The following is a 17,549-nucleotide window of genomic DNA, read 5'->3' as shown; positions in this document are numbered from 1 at the left end:
TCTCTCTCTCTCTCTCTCTCTCTCTCTCTCTCTCTCTCTCTCTCTCTCTCTCTCTCTCTCTCTCTCTCTCTCTCTCTCTCTCTCTCTCTCTCTCTCTCTCTCTCTCTCTCTCTCTCTCTCTCTCTCTCTCTCTCTCTCTCTTCCGCACACGCACATTCTCCCATGGCATCAGAGCTTCAAGCTCTCCATTGATTTGGCGCTACATCAACATCATGTTCTCTCCCAAGAAGATCAGACCAGCAAGCGTTTTCTTCAACAGCAACATCATGTTCTCTCCCAAGAAGATCAGACCAGCAAGCGTTTTCTTCAACAGCAGCATTTCTGCAAAATTTGTCTACAAGAGGAGGTGGCACCATCTAATGGACAGCTTCCATCGTGAAGGAATGCTTTGCCGTTTGCGTTTTTGCAGGCAACCATCAGATTTGTCGTTTTCCCTTCTAGCGCTAGGGTCTGGGACCCTTTCCCTCGCCGGAAATGCCCCTTTTCCAGTTGCGTTTATGCTGCCCATCTGCGTTTTTGGGAGCATTAGCGTTTTCAGTATAGAGGGGCAACGCTCAACTACTGGGCCTCACCCATAGCTATTGCCACTGTCACAAGACGGGCACCACGTGCCAATAGAAAAGAACAGACTGAACACACTTTTAGCACTTCAATACAACTGAATTGAAAGAGAGAGAGAGAGAGAGAGAGAGAGAGAGAGAGACGACACGCGACACAGAGTGGCGGAATTCCACCCCAAAGAGTATTGGCCCCAAACCTTGGCGCCCCTTACGGTATTCCTTTATATTCCATCAACACAGTACAAGCCGATACTCCAAACTCTGCACCTTCTCCAAGAAGCATGCTAGAGAATGAGCCCTAGCCTCATATTTAAAGGCCCTTGGCCTGAAAAGCAATTACAGTAAAAAGCCTTTAAAACTCAAAACTTTCTGGTCCAAAAGCAAAGCCAAAGAGCTGCCAACGAAAATCCGTACAGCCTGCCACGTCATTAGCCAACGCAATTTTCAAAAATCTCCCTGTTGCCCTTAGGGTTAGGGTTTCTACAGTTTTAGGATTTCTGTCAGCAGAATTAGGGTTTGCACGTTTTAGGGTTAGGGTTTACAAGTTTTAGGGTTAGGTTTCCAGAATTAGGGTTTGCAGGTTTTAGGATTAGGGTTTCAAGAATTAGGATTTCAACAGTTACGGTTTCGACACGTCAGCAGTTTGTTACAGGTTTGCTCTAGAACCAAGTCGAGGAATCATCTGGTTGAGCATCTTCGCTCTAAGGATCTTACGAAGGGAAGGTAAATTCTCAGGTTCACCGAAACTCTAACACAGCTTAAGAATTATGTACACCTTTGAGTACATGGATAACACAATAAGAAGCAAACCTATGCCAAGGTGGTCATCTACCAGTCGAATTTTTTTCGGCTAAACGGAAAGAGCTAAACCAACTTCCTTTTCACGAATTGGACAGGAGTTTGTTATACTCTCTTGAGCACCTTTTTGCACGCAAGGATATTCTAACACGAGAATCTCTATTTGAGATGTGTTCGGTATAAGAAATTTGAGGTTCTCTACGGAGAAGAGGTTTTCTGATGGTTGTTGATCATTGAGTACACTATGTGCTTTTACCATTACAGTAGCAACTTTTGGTTGCGGTATATGTTTCTCCATGAGCCGGTCCAGTAGCATTTACACGCTGCTGGAATAAATTCGAACTATTATGTTCGTAAGAGTAAAACTCGCCAACCCTTTAAAATAGTAAGAATTGCCTTGACCCCATATGAGAGAACATCATTGAGATCTACAGCGGGTTCGCCCTTAAGTGGGCCAAGTCTGAACTTATGTTCACAGAATGATCTGGCTAGAATTTTATCTGCCTAAGATTTTGCAAGCAATCCTAGATGCTTGCAAGGTGAAACGTTGTTTTGATGGCCTCCGTAAGGAAGAGACGCTAATGGGCGTCAGGAAAACAGTCGGTGGTAATAACTCGCAGGTGGAAAAGAGTGGAAGGAAGTGCCGCCGTGCACAAGGAATCCTCGGATTGGAACCGTCCGCCTATGTTGAGCGACGGCCCAGAACAAGAACCTTCTTTAAGGTGATCGCAAACTCTGTTTGTGAAAGAAAGATATCGAGATTAATACTCTATGATTATTCCCTATGTGGGAGGACACAAGAGGTTTAATACCCTTTGGACTAACAGTGCAGGATTATGCGCAAGGATAGATACCTAGATTGATTTCTAAGAGGATTATTCTTCTCGGGGTTAAGAAGGCGAAAGTGAGTTAACAGATTCTCGGATGAGGAAACTTCCGATATGTTGGAAAGACGCGAATGACGAGTTCTTACATGGCTCGTAAGTTTAATGATTGGTGAAGGATATCCTCAAGGTACTAGAGGAACAACATGAACCGGTAAGATAAGTATTGAACTATTGAATTTTTGTTTAATTTAATTTTTAAGTTCTTTTGAGAAAGGACTGGCTCAACTCACCATTGAGCAAGATTTGAAATCTTTCTGGTTTCGCCCCAGCCAGTTCAATTGGACCTCTACAATTGAGGACAACTATTTATAAGTGAGAGGGATGTTGCTAAATTTGACTTTATCTAACAGAAAAATTATTCTAAATGAATTATTGGAATTTTAAGTGAGGTACTCACTGGAGACATCCAAGTACAGAGTATTCCTAGTACGTCATTCAGAGTAATGATAGGAGCACTGTGAAAGGGAATATCTGTAAGGCCACCAAGAAAGGGTACTTCTGATGCGTCACATCGGATGAATGACAGGCAACATCGGGAAGAAGTATCCGACCATCCAGGAACAGACATCTCTGATGCGTCATAGGATGGGTGATAGAGAGCATCACCAAGGAGATTGTACCATAAGTTCAGTGACAAAAGGACTAGGTAATGGGTATTCCTGATGCGTCACAAGGTGGTTGATGGGTGCATCGGAAAGGGGTATTCATAGTCAGGAGGAAATTCCGAACTGTGTTAGAATTGTGCACAAGGAAAAGCAAGCACTTGAATGAAGATGGGTTCAAAGGAAACTTTGAGGAAAAACAAATGCTTTTTGAGAAAGCGGGATTGCTTTTCGGGAAAGCAAATGCTTTACCGCGAGGAAGTCTATGTCTTCATTGCAACTGTGCATGTGATTGCATCCAGGGACTCCTGGGAAGTGTTGTGAAAGTTTTGTTTTTAACTTATAAGGTTTTATTCAGTTTTTGGGCAGATTCATACCATTTTTAAAGGTGACCTGCCGCCCACTTAATAAGTGGGCAACCTATGATTAAATAAAGCAATAAACACCAGCCAATGATTTTTCTCTCTTTTTTTCAGCAGAAGAGCACACAAAAAAAAAAAAAAGCCACACGAGCAGTTTGCGCTCAGTTATTCGTGCCATGGCTAGGAGCTATAAAAGCATCACATGCCCTCACTCAGAGGAGGAGATCAGTTTTTCCAAGAAGAAGATGTTGCTACAGATTTCATCCGCGTTGCCAGTGATGCCCATGGCTGCCCCAAGTGTACCAAATGTCGCCAAGACCCAGTGCACGAGTTCGCTCGCGAAGAAGTGCCTACGGAGCGTGTTTTCATCGCGACGAGTTGCTGTTTTTCTCTGTTTTCAGCCCATAAACGTCGTAGACGGGGCTGATTTACGAGAAGGAACCCGAGAACACACCTCTTTTGTGTGTAGGATTGGAAGAGAGGATTTTCTATGCAGAGATCTCTTCCGAGGAATTGCTTTTCGAGAACCGAGTTGCATTTCAAGCGTCAACACTTTGAAGGTAACGATTTTCATGTTATGAACTCTGAGTATTTGTTTGCAGGTGTACTTCCTCTTAGTGAGGGAGTAGGAGTAGAGAAAGGCATGAGCCTCTGCAGGAGAAAGCGCTCTGAGGAATTAGAGTCAAATCAGCTCAAGGGTTTCGTACCCAAGTTATGGGAAGTAGATCCACGGATCCGAGAGTGGTAGACTCTCGAGTTGGGATCCGGAAGTTGAGATTCCCAAGGTAGGACTTGGCGTTCGGGAAAGCAGAGTTGTTCTGCAGGAAGAGGACTCTGGAAACAGAGTTGGAAAAGAGAGTTGCAAGGATGCCATGCCCTGAGTCTAAAAGGTGAGATCCAGAGGCAAGAACCTTGATTCTCGAGGATTTGGAATAAGGAACAGAAGTACCTTGGAATAGGGTTTTGCCCTAAGTTGAAGCTTTTGGGAACCATCAAGTCTTGTTCTGGAACGAACGTGGTAATACGTTTGGTTCAAGTGCTTGTATAGACTTCTCCTCAGTAATAAAGATACTATTGGGGGAGGGGGCTTCTGGTCCCAGTATTGTGTCGATCTTCTCACTCTCTATCTCTCTCTCTCTCACGCACTATCATGGAGATGGCTCGTGCAATGCTTGCTATAACAAACTTGGACACCCTAAGTCAAGATTCACTTCAAACTTATTCACAATTCACAATAAAGTCGACAAGGCCCAGTGTAGTTCCGTGCCAAAAGGTATTAGCCCCAAAGACTAGCACCCCTTTCGGTATTTCTTTTTATATTAATCTTTGAGCAAAGTACAACTCTCGCAAGTGCTCGCTCTCAGACTCTGCGTCCAGATGCTCTACAAAGTGAGCCCCCTTGGGTTCATTATAAAGGTTACAAAGAAATACTAAAAACAAAGCCCCAAAAGCTTCAAACTCAAAAGCAATGGTTCCCAAAAGCAACTGTTTCCAAAATCTGCAGTAAAAGCAGTCAAAATCAACCAGAGTAATTTCCAGAGATCCGTACGCTGCCACGTTAGCATGTCAACAAAAATTGTGGAGCTCCATACAACCTGCCACGTCAACCTGTCGGCACGTTTTTCGAGCCTTGCTGCAACGTCAACCTGTCGACGCATTACCCGCTGGCCTGCCACGTCAACAGTGTGTGTCCGAAGGCCTGTTGTTGCCACGTCACCAGTTTGTGACATACTATCACAAAGTGATGACGTGGCGGACAGCAAAAACCCTAATTTCTGCTGGAAACCCTAAAAAACCTGCAAACCCTAATTTTTGAAAATCGCAAACCCTAATTTTCGAAAACCTACAAACCCTAATTTTCGAAAATCGCAGAGGTCTATATTTATTTATTTATTTATTTATTTTATTTTTATTTTTTTTGGATATTTTTGAGCGACGCAAATCTCAGCTTTTGGCCAGAAAAGCATAATTGCTTTTTATTGCTCTCATTGAGAGAGAGAGAGAGAGAGAGAGAGAGAGAGAGAGAGAGAGAGAGAGAGAGAGAGAGAGAGAATTTGCTTTTGCTTTCAGAAACTCTCTGTGAGAGAGAGAAAAGAGCTTTTGCTTTCAGGGCTTTTGATTTTGAAGCTTTTGGGGCTCTGCTTTTGAGCATCCCTTATAACCGTTAAATAAGTGGTGAGGGCCTCACTTCTCAAGGCATCTGGACGCAGAGTCTGAGAGTGAAACCCTAGCCACTCCCTTGTACTTTGATCTGATTAATATAAAAAGAAATACCGAAAGGGACGCCAGTCTTTGGGACCAATATCTCTAGGCACGGAACTCCGTCGGGCCAGTGTATATCTATTGTGATCTGTGACTTGTTTTGAAGTGGTTATTTGGTGATGTCGCAGTTGATTCTTGACTTGGAGTGTCCAAGTCTGTTACAATGGTATCAGAGCACGGCCGATTTCTCTTCTACGGGAAATCCGATCCCCAATTTTTTTTTCCCGCGGCACCTATGGCTTCAGGCATTGATCAATCGACTCCCTCTGCATCTGGAGATGCGGGCAGGGATCACAACGAAGATTCCGGCACGGAGTATGGCCCGCCTAGGCCTACTTAGGCGGAGCAGCAAGAGATGGAGCGTCGTCAAATGATTGGCGATGCAACAAAGATGATGCTCAATTTTGCCAAGGACCCGAAGATGGCAAAATATATGAACCAGACCTCTTTGGAAGAGGTACAGACGGAGTGGCAGAGAACCACAACACCACTCCCGAAACCCGCTCTCAAGAAACCTTCTGCCTCCAAGAAATATACGGAGAAGGAACTGGAGAACGTAGTTGATGCACGGATTGCTCAGCTTTTCGACGTGAAAAAGAAAGACAAAAAAGCACAGCAAAAAGCAGAAGAAAGGCACTGACTTCCCGGGATATTTGGGTCGTCGGTCGACATTCGACAAGGCAAAGAAACAGAAGAAGCGTGTCAAGTTTGAAGGCTTACCCAGTTCTTCTTCTTTTCTGACAGTTCTTCTAGCTCTTCAGACTCGAGCGAAGAAGACAGAAAAAGCAAAAAGCGAAGCAAGAAACAAAGCTTCAGAAAGAGCAAGAAAAAGACAAAGAAGGCTACATCTCGCCCAGAGACTGACAGTTCTACTGAGGACTCGTCTACAAACAGCTCAGATTCCGATGACGGAAACTTTTATGCGAACAAGAAGATTTTTTTTTTTGCAAAGCTAACCAGTATGACTTTCTCGAAGATAAAAGCAAGAAAGTCCGAGTTTAAGGAAGGTGGCCACTCGATCAAGTTTGATACTTTTTCAAGATACTCAGATGCTTCGAAGGCTTTGTCTTTTATACAACAGTTTGACATTGCTTTCGCGGGAGGACGCTATTCAAAGCACTCCAAGATTCGGAGAGCTGCCTCTTACTTTAAGAGGAATGCTCGTACTTGGTGGTCCACGCTTCTTTTAAACAAGACTGCGCCAGTTAAATGGCTGAAATTTAAGAAGCTTTTTATTTCTTCTTGGTTGACGCAAGAATATGAACGAGATATACGAGCTGCTTGGAACCATCTTCGGATGACCAAGAAAGATACAATCAATGCTTATTGTGAAAGATTCTGGAGCTCTTTTCTACCCGCCTCTTCATTCAAGAAGATCTCATTCAGAGTACAGATTGAGCGGTTTACCTTGGGTCTACCTACAGGGATCCGAGATCACTGCTTGGAACAGAAGTCAGCTTCTATTCAAGAGTTCATGAGTCATGCGAAGCGGGGCTTTGCCATTCACTCTGGCAGTCTGACCTACCCCACAGATGAGGCCATGACACAACGAGCCAAACAGACTTCTGGAAATGGAAGTAGAAAGAAAAAGAGCAACCCACAGAAAAAGGATGCACGACCCAAGCTTACTCCTGAGGAGAGAGCTCGCTTCATCAGAGAGGGGAAGTGTTTTGGATGCGGGGAACATGGATATATCTCCGCGAAGTGCCCTAAAAAGGCTCAGAAAGAACAGAATGATAAAGACGACGACAGGCCTGAGAGTTCGAGAGCAGCTGAGGAACGTGGCAAAAAAGGCAGATAGAAAAACAAAACTGGTACCACATGGCGTGGAACCTGCACCAAATCTAATGAATGAAAGTACAAACTTTGCCGCTTTTGGGGCAAAGTGAAAGATCGGGAAGCTCTTTTGAAGGAGCCAAGGCCAACTTCTTTTCACTTGGAATTGGCGGCTCGATTCGGAAATTATGCCCGACAAACTAACGCCACAGGCGGAGGTAGTTCGACTGGCACCCGGATGGGATGTTGCCATTACACCGAGCATTGGCAAACTTCGTTTGCAATGACAGGGGTGTTCAGGGCACGCGAGTGACGTTCTACTCAAGATCCCTTAGTACCACAAGAACTACGCCGTGGTTGACTACCGGGCCGAGAAAGCGACTTTGATAAATGAAGGGCTTAGAGATTGTACTTGATGAACTTCAGTTTCTTACTCATTCTTTTGGGAGAGAGCTAAATGATGGATAAAGGTTGAATATGTTTTGACATGATCAAAAGAACGCCAAGATTTTTCTCCACACTCATGCCGATTGCTTTTCAGAGGGCCTGAAGATCAAACCATTGATCTGATACCTGGAAGCACGCCACCGAATCGGCCACCTTACCGTGTGAGCCAAGTACAGAATGAAAAGATTATGAACTTAGTGAAAGACCTCTTGGAAAAGGGTCTTGTCCAGCCTAGTACTTCACCGTATTGCTCTCCAGTGTTATTGGTTTTGAAGAAAGACGGATCTTGGAGAATGTGCATCATCTATTATAGCACTCTCAACGAAATCAACATCAAGCACAGATTTCCGATTCCTAGAATCGATGATATACTCGACAGGTTACATGGATCCTCGTGCTTTAGCAAGATTGACTTGAAGAGTGGATATCATCAGGTTAGGATAGCGCCAGGAGATGTCTACAAGACAGCTGTTCGGACGACTTTTGGGTTATTTGAGTTTTTGGTGATGCCTTTTGGCTTAACCAATGCTCCTGCGACATTTAATCGGATGATGGACAAGATTTTTCGAGAGTACAGGCTATTTGTTGGCACTTTCTTTGACGACATCATTGTTTCCTCCAAGAATGAGACAGAACACAAAGATCATCTGCTTCAAGTCTTTCAGGCATTACGAGATCACACATTAGTGATTAATGCAAAGAAAAGTGAATTTTTCCGACCACAGATACACTTTTTGGGACACATTGTGTCAGCAACAAAAGTGCAAATGGACCCGGCCAAGATAGAGACTATCCATGATTGGCCCGATTTGAGGAATGTCCATGAAGTTAGAAGCTTCTTAGGACTGTGTTCGTACTACAGGTGGTTCATACGAAAGTTTGCAGAGGTTGCTTCCCCTTTGCATATCTTGACACAGAAAGGAGTACCTTTCTTGTGGGGATCCACAGAGGTGACTGCCTTTCAGACCTTGAAAGAGAAATTGACTTCAGGACCTGTTTTGACTTTGCCGGACTTGTAGAAGTTATTCGAAGTATATTGTGATGCTTGTGGTCGTAGTCTGGGTGCGGTCTTGATGCAAGAAGGCCATGTCATAGCTTATGAGAGCCGATTGTTCTGTAGGCCAGAGATGACAGCACAGATATATGAGAAAGAGATTTTGGCGATTATCCATGCTCTTACTCAATGGCGACATTACCTACTCAGAGCGGATTTTACTGTCTTTACAGACCATCAGAGTTTATGCTACTTCTTGTCACAGAAGCATCTTTCGGAAGAGCAGATGCGGTGGGCGAACATCTTGTCACAGTTTCACTTCCAGATTGTCCACGTGCAGGGACATAAGAATGTGGTGGCAGATGCTTTGTCTCGGAATCCGTTGGTTCTGGCTATTTCCACGATACATCATAAGAGCTTCGAGGATAGGCTCGATCAGTATGCCACAGACACAGATTTTGCAGATATTTTCACACGGATACGAGATGGGGAGACAGTAGCTTGATACTCCCTTCGGGAAGGCTACTTGATGAAAAAAGACTATGTTGTGCGTTACACAACCGTTGAGGGCAAAGGTTATGTCTGAATGCCACTGTCCACCTTTTACGGGTCACCACGGCATTGCTACCACCATGAAGGGGGTAGAGAGATACTTCTTTTGGCCGAGACTCAAAAAGGATGTGGAAGAGTTTGTGCGCAGTTGCTTGGTATGTCAGAAGGTCAAGTTTGACAGGCATAAGGCACAGGGATTGTTACAGCCTTTACCCATACCCACCCACCCCTAGGAAAGTATTGCAATGGATTTCATTTTTGATCTCCCAAGAACACAGAATGATCACGATGATTTTCCGATTACATGGCACATCTGAGACCATTGTCTTCGACAGAGACCCCAGATTTATGAGTTTGTTTTGAAGGCAATTTGGGAGAACATTGGCACGCAGTTGCAGTTCTCGTCATCGTTCCACTTGCAGACTGACAGGCAATTTGAGATTGCCAATTCAGTGGTTTTAGATTTATTGAAGTCAATTTGGGAGAACATTGGCACGCAGTTGTAGTTCTCGTCATCGTTCCACTTGCAGACTGACGGGCAATTTGAGATTGCCAATTCAGTGGTTTTAGATTTATTGAAGTCTTGTATCTCGGATCAGAAGACTCGATGGGAAAAGAACTTACCTTTGGTGGAATTTGCCTACAATAACAAGATACACTCTTCGACGGGGAAGACGCCATTTGAGATTTTTGAAAGCGAAGGTTCCATCCTTCCTGAGCACGAAAGATTAGATATTTGAAGCGGATGAATATTTGCGAGATTTGGATATGGCTTTTGCCAAGGTTTTGCGAGACTTTGCAGGAGTCTCAAGAACGACAGAAAAAGGCAACGGATACGACAGAAAAAGGCAGCGGATCGCCATCATCACGACTTGAAACTGAAGGAGGATGATTGGGTGCTCTTACTTTTGAGAAGGCACGCCTAAGAAAGAAAAAGGGAAAGGAGAGGCTTTTTCCAAAGCTTAGTATGAGATACTACGGACCTTTCCAGATAAATGATGTCTCCTTTCGATTGAAACTGCCAGATACTTGGAGGATTCACAATGCATTGCATGTGAGTCTCTTGAAACCTGTTAAGGGTGATGTGCCTCATGATGGGGAGCCTGATGAGCAACCCGCAATGGAAGAAAACGAGGAGACCCTTGTTCCTGAACAGATTTTGGCACATACGGATACGAAGAAAGGTAAAGTCCGAAGGCGGTTCTTGGTTAAGTTCAAGAACTTTCCTGCATTTCATGCGAAGTGGACGGAGAAGGAGGACCTAGCAGATACTCCTCGGATTGTGAAACTTTACCTCGATGTTTTGGTTTAGCATAGTCTACTCCAAACGGAACCCAGAAATTCAGCTTGGCCGAAGATCTGATGCAGTGGGATGCACAAGAGGAGAGTTACTCCACTCCTTTGTCAACAGATGCCTTGATTTTGATACTAAAGTCACTGATGTCTCTTTGAGCTTCAGGGATACTGAGAGCTGACAGTATTCTGTCGGATGACTTTATGAAATGGAATTCCTGATTATGATACTGATTGATTTGTTCTTGACTTCTTGTGAGTGCAGGAACTGATAAACGAAATGACTGCAACATTTTGGTCTACTTGATCTCGAATAGACATGGTTGCAAGAGGGGTTAGTCAATCGGACATCGATGAGGTCCCAATTGGACCTAGATGTGATTGCTAGCTACATTGCCGATAAATCATGGTCTAAAATCCGAATGAATGTTGAATGCCATGTGATGTCTTGTGATGTCTAGTGATGTCGTGTGATGTGACTGTCGATTTGGTACATGTGCTAGATGTGTGTCCCTAGTACGTAGGTACTAACAGTCAGTGTCTGCTAAGACGGTTTATGGCTTTTGTCGGTTTTGCAGACGTAATCGCGGTCGATTACAATGCTTTCAAGAGGGGGGTATGTCACAAAGTGATGACGTGGTGGATAGCAGAAACCCTAATTTCTGCCAAAAACCCTTTTAAAAACCTGCAAACCCTAATTTCTACCACAAACCCTAATTTTCGAAAATCGCGGAGGTCTTTTTTCTTTATTTTTTTTATTTTTTTTTTAAGATTTGGGGATATTTTTGAGCAACGCAAATCTCAGCTTTTGGCCAAAAAAGCATAATTGCTTTTTATTGCTCTCATTGAGAGAGAGAGAGAGAGAGAGAGAGAGAGAGAGAGAGAGAGAGAGAGAGAGAGAGAGAATTTGCTTTTGCTTTCAGAAACTCTCTGTGAGAGAGAGAAAAGAGCTTTTGCTTTCAAGGCTTTTGATTTTCAAGCTTTTGGGACTCTACTTTTGGGCATCCCTTGTAACCTTTAAATAAGTGGTGAGGGCCTCACTTCTCAGGGCATCTGGACGCAGAGTCTGAGAGTGAAACCCTAGCCACTCTCTTGTACTTTGATCTAAATAATATAAAAAGAAATACCGAAAGGGGCGCCAGTCTTTGGGGCCAATATCTCTAGGCACGGAACTCCGTCGGGCCAGTGTACATCTATTGTGATCTGACTTGTTTTGAAGTGGTTATTTGGTGCTGTCGCGGTTGATTCTTGACTTGGAGTGTCCAAGTCTGTTACACATACCCCCCTCTTGAAAGAATTGTAATCGCCCTCGATTACGCCTGCAAAACAAACAGACGCCATAAACTGTCTTAGTAGACACTGACTGTTAGTACCAACGCACTAGACACAACACATCTAGCACTAGTACAAATCGACAGTCAGATCACCGAACATCACATGATATCACTTGACATCACAGGACATCACATGATAAATCACATTCAAATTCATTCCAAATCTCAGACCATGATTAATCGGCAACGTATTTAGTAATCGCATCTAGATCCATTCGAGACCTCATAGATGCCCGATTAACTAATCCTTATTGCAATCATGTCTATAGAGATTTATGAGACCGAAATGTTGCAGTCATTTCGTCTCTCAGTTCCTGCACTCAAACAAGTCAAGTACAAATCAATCAGTATCATTTTTGGGAATTCCAATTAATAAAGTCATACAACAGAATATTGTCAGCCCAGCAGTATCCCTGAAACCCAAAGGGACATCAATGACTCTATATCAAAAATCGGGGTAACCCGTAGACAAAGGAGCGAAGTGACTCCCCTCTTGTGCAAGCACACTACACTAGATTCACCCATGCTGGAATCGGGGTTCTATCGGAGTAAACTATGTTGAATCAAATGCTTCAAGGTAAAGTTCCAAAATCTGAGGAGTATCTGCTAGGTCCTCCTCCTCCATCCACTTCGGGTTGCTGATCTGGCTCCCCATCATCAGGCACATCGTCTTTAAAAGGCTTCAAGAGACTCACATGAAAAGCATTGTGAATCTTCCAAGTATCGGGCAGCTTCAGTCTAAAGAAGACATCATTTATCTTTTCTTTTATCTGGAAAGGTCTATATTATCTCATGCTAAGCTTAGGAAAAAGCCGCTCCTTTCCCTTTTTCTTTCTTAGACGTGCCTTCTCAAAATGTAAGAGCACCCAATCGTCTTCCTTTAATTTCAAATCGCGACGGTGTCGATCTACTACCTTTTTGTGTCTTTCTTGAGATTTCTCTAAAGCCTTCTCGACCTTGGCAAAAGCAGTGCCCAAGTCCCTCGTGTACTAGTCGGCTTCAAAAATCTTATCCTGGGTCTGAAGAATGTTCCGCTCTACCAGTTGATTTTCACTTCCTTGTCCATTGGCACATCAGAGTCGATCATCGAAACCCAAGGACGCACTATCATTTGATTACTCTTTCTCTAGAATCCTTTAATGAACTTGCATCTGGTTTCTTTAGTTCGTCGAAACCCTCTAATTCGCCAGAATCCTGTGATGAGTTATCATCTGGTTCCCTTGATTCATTCTCTTCACTGGAAGACTATTGCCTTTTTCGATACTATCCTGCCGGTCGCACAAGTCAATGAGCCGGCATGCATTCCAAATCGTTGCTTTGTCATGTCCCATGGAGTCAGACTTCCAGTTTAAAGCATAGTCTTGAATCTTTTTAGCAAATCATAGCGAAACCGCTCAATCTGGTCTTTTAAAAGAATCTTCGACAAGTATCCCAAAATCTCTAGCAATAGTCATCCAATGTATCTTTTTCAGTCATTTTCAAGTGATGCCAAGGCATGAATGACATCTCTTGCATATTCATCGTTCTTTTCAAGTAAGATGCCGCCTTTCGCTTCCTGGAATGTTCCAAGAACCACGCTCTAGAGAAGGCGACGTCAAACTGTTGTTCAACTCAAGGACTCGATGGGTGTCCATTGTCCTGGCCCGACTCCCTTCCTTAAACTCCTTGGTTTTCTTGTTGATCTAGTCATTGTCAAAAGAGGACGACCTCTCCTCCTTTAAACAAATCGTCTTCAAAAGAATCTCGTCTTAGGTGCTTAGAATTGAAGAAGCTTCTTAGCACCCTCGAACACTTCAAATATCGTCTTTCTCGTCTGTTGTTGTAGGCAAACTCCACGGGTGGAAGGATGGCGAGAACTGCAACCGTGTGTCAATGTTCTCCCAAATAGCCTTTCAAAACAATCGGGGATCTTTTGTCAGAAACTATTGTCTCAAGCATGCCATGTAATCTGAAAATCTGTGAAATGAACAATCTCGCTAAATGATCCGGCTTGACTATTTTCTTCACTGGAATGAAGTGAGTTTGCTTGCTAAATCTGTCAATGATAGTCCAAATGCCATCGTAGGCAGGCGCTCACACTCAGACTCTGCGTCCAGATGCTCTTAGTTGTGAGAGGCCTACCCACATATTTAAAGATTACAAGGGATGCTAAAAGCAAAGCCCACAAGCTGAAATCAAAAGCCTTGTTAAATAAAGCAAAAGCTCTCTCTCTCTCTCTCTCTCTCTCTCTCTCTCTCTCTCTCTCTCTCTCTCTCTCTCTCTCTTCAATTGCGTAGCATAAAGCAGCAAAAGCTGCACCAAATTCTGCCCCAAAAGCTGCGTAGAGCAATCCGCCAAAAGCGCCGCAAAATCTGGGCCAGCCTGTACGGTCCTGCCACGTGTCAACCAGTCAGCAATTTTAGGGTTTCTGTACTGCAGTGCCACATCAGCAATATTTAGCAGCGTCCCCATTTCAGCCACGTCACCATTCCAAAGGGGAGGTGTGTGCTGTGTCCACCATGCCACGTCACTGTGTTGTGTTGTGACAAGTAGGAAGACGTAAACATTACAAAAATTACGAAATTATCTTAATTCTTTCAAAAGAAAAAATAGATAAGCACAAACTACAACATTTTATTTAGCATTATGCATTTTCAAGACTCACAAGCTTCACGAAATCACCCTCGTCTTGCTTCCTCTCCACCTTAGTCATTTTGGCAAAATCTTTATCAGCCACCACCTTTCTTTCTCCTGATCTTTGAGGCTTGAGGTGCTTGGTCTTCTCATCCAAGACCTTGTAATAGTCATCTAACAGCATTTCCTGAAAATGAATAGATCAAATCTTCATAAAAGTTTGATATGCAAGGACACCATCAATCAAAATGAGGATGGCAAAAAGGTAATAGAAAACCACATTATCTTTATCCTCTGGTTCCTTCTTCTCTGCCACCCCTCCCAGATCAGATTTTGGCTCTTCCACAGGTGGCTTGTCAACCACACTCTGTTTTTCCCCCACATCCGCTTCTTTCACATCCCCGAGTTCCCTAATCATAAATGCGCAATTTTTTTTTAAAAGCTACACCAAAAAAACTTCAAAAGCTGCACCAAAAGACTTATGTAGATGTTGTAATAATATCTACATACAGCTCCTCAACCTCCCTAACCACAAAATGCAAGACTTCAAAAAGCTGACATTAAAACAAGAAGCGCGCTTACAGCTTATCCTGAGCTTCTTGAGGCCTTGGAGCCACATCCTTCCTGACATACGCTCTAAAATCCACAAACAGTTGACATTATAACCAGGCAAAATCCAAATATGTTTTCAATTGTCTAACAATCAGATAAATAAGCCACAAGTACTATAATTGGCTAAAATTCAATAAAATATCATACCTTTGTTGTTGACCCTCACCAAATCCACCATAATTTTGGCCAAATGGGCGACCTTGCCGCCGTGCACCACCTCGGAAATTTCCACCAACACGTTCACCTTCAATATTATGCCCACTTTCTCCATCCTCTACCAAAGTTTGAGGAGGTCTTCCTTGACCATAAAAGCGGCCTCTATTAATCTGAAATCCATCCCCATCCCGATTGCGATCAAAATTGCGATTCCTTTGAAAACCCCCCTCCTGTGATGGAGGATTTGAGCCCCCATTGAAATCTCTCTGTTGATTTCTATAGTTATTACTATAATCTCTGTCTCTATTTCCTTGACCTCTCCCTCGACCTCCCGGGCCTCTGCCACTTTCTTGCTGACCAGCCTTTAACTCCCTCACTGGAAGCAAAAAAATATATCTTACATCAGCATAACAAGTTGATTTTCTCCCCTAGTAAAGATAGCACATACAACAAAGAAGAAAGAAACAAGAAGAGACAATGATGCAGAACAGGGGGTTATAGACAGACCTACAAGGAATGTCAGAAACACCAGTCGTATGCTCATGACGATCAACAAAAGAATAATGTACGTGCAGCCTCACCATGGAGCAAACTTCAGCTTTACAGACAAACATCATTTAAATATACTCGTGGCCCTAAAATTCTATGAAAAGCGTTCCATGTGCCTCAAACTGGCTTCTGCTAAAAGTTTTGATGCTTCAAACAGATCTATGATCACCAGTGTACAAAGTTACCATGAAATATATAAATCAAAGATATTTTTAAAATGTGAGTTAGATTATTGACGTAATGCAGCAGTACAGTTTTAAGTGTCCAACTACACAAATAGGAAGCCGTTTTTCAATACTTTCACCCCTGTTCAGCTCCACACATAATATGAAAATGTGCAACATTTTCTTCCATGTGGCAGTAATGTCTGTCAAATATAGGACAGAAAAAGATTCAAATCATCAATGTGCCTCCAATCTTCTTTAAGACCAGCAGTACTCGGTGCCACAATTGCAAGCCCCAATAACAGTGTGCCCTTTTAACGCTGTTATTAATAGCTTCCAGTTGTGCCTTGAAGTGAGAATATCAAAACGCAGAGCATAGATGCTGGATTAGGAAACCAATAAAAGAGATTAGTAAAACACTTCAAAGACAAATGCTAACCTGCTTGGGCAGGAGGCAGTGGCTTCGAAGGGAGATTTGGGGGATCTTGCTGCGGGAGCCGCGTTTTCTCTTGCTGTTGCTGTTTCTTTTTTACTTTCTCCAAAGCCTCAGCACGCTCAATCACAGCCGAGGCATCGGTTTCTTCATCGCCAAGCAATTCGAACAAATTTTGAGTGGCCATGGTTGACGGGAGGACAGACCGGATTCAGCTCCCTGTGTGAGCGTCAGGTCATCGAATAAGGAGGTGAGTAGTCAGAAATTCCACAAAAACGCTCGCCATGAAAGCTCTTGGCTAGTTCCTTGCTAAGCTCTCCACGACGAGGGTTTTCACGCGGCTATGTAATTATGCGAACTTTCGTAGCAGGAGCAGAACTATTACATGTGAGACACGGTGGGGGCGAGACGAAAACTTTTAACGTTTGAAAGAGAGAGAGAGAGAGAGAGAGAGAGAGAGAGAGAGAGAGAGAGCCAGCCTGGGTGAGAACGAGGGCCTCCGGGAAGGGGGGGTTCCTCTCTATATGGCACGCCGTTAAATGGAGGGGATCCAGGGTGAAGGAGGTAAAAGAGTCAAATCAAGGCAGGCTGGCTTTCGATTTTCACGAATGGCGATTACTAAATTCGAGAAAAATAGTAATTTCGAAGAAATTGGGCGGCGCTAATAAATGATGACAAAATAATATCGCCTTTGGAAGTAAGAGCCTGAAAAGTGAGAGTATGTGCTCATTAAATGCAAGAATATGCTCACAGCTTCACAATATGATCATTTTGGAGGTAGTGTGAGTAGTGTGAGGCATCAAGCACAAGAAGATCTTACGTTCAAAAATGGTAAATTCTGGCTATTATGTAAATTCGGGTGGGATGCGGTGTGGTTTTTTCCTTCTCTCCTCTTACTTACACCTCGACTGAATACTTATTCCTTTTTTCTTCCCCCCTTCCAATCTTCTCTATTGTGGTCATGGAGTGGTATGTTGAAACGGATGATGCAGATGACGACTTTAGCATCCAGGGAAGCTCCTATACTAGCTCAAGTGAAGAAGAAGATGATGCACACGAACATACACAAAATGAATAAGACCCTGATAATGCCAATGTTGAGGACTCCATGTCAGTGGGTGTGACTCACTAAATATCTTCCAGGTACTTCTCATT

At 43.4% G+C, this 17,549-nt stretch overlaps 1 protein-coding gene across 1 annotated transcript in view; it reads right to left on the bottom strand.

Moving 5' to 3' along the window:
* The window catches only part of LOC147435777 (RGG repeats nuclear RNA binding protein A-like), a 33,874-nt gene extending 17,104 nt beyond the window's left edge, over positions 1–16,770 (bottom strand). The window contains exons 1-5 of the mRNA XM_086488720.1: positions 16,401–16,770; positions 15,240–15,624; positions 15,063–15,116; positions 14,761–14,890; positions 14,512–14,667 (exon numbers count right to left, since the gene is read on the bottom strand). Coding sequence (XP_086344846.1) covers positions 14,512–14,667; positions 14,761–14,890; positions 15,063–15,116; positions 15,240–15,624; positions 16,401–16,581 — 906 coding nt within the window. The 5' untranslated portion in view covers positions 16,582–16,770. The remainder of the gene's footprint in view (positions 1–14,511; positions 14,668–14,760; positions 14,891–15,062; positions 15,117–15,239; positions 15,625–16,400) is intronic.
* Positions 16,771–17,549: the final 779 nt, after the last annotated feature.

The sequence above is a fragment of the Adiantum capillus-veneris genome, chromosome 18 (assembly GCF_014529385.1).
Source record: "Adiantum capillus-veneris isolate H3 chromosome 18, ASM1452938v2, whole genome shotgun sequence".
Classification (NCBI taxonomy): domain Eukaryota; kingdom Viridiplantae; phylum Streptophyta; class Polypodiopsida; order Polypodiales; family Pteridaceae; genus Adiantum; species Adiantum capillus-veneris.
Note: the sequence above shows the minus strand (reverse complement) of the source record. Positions and strands in the feature narration are given on the sequence as shown.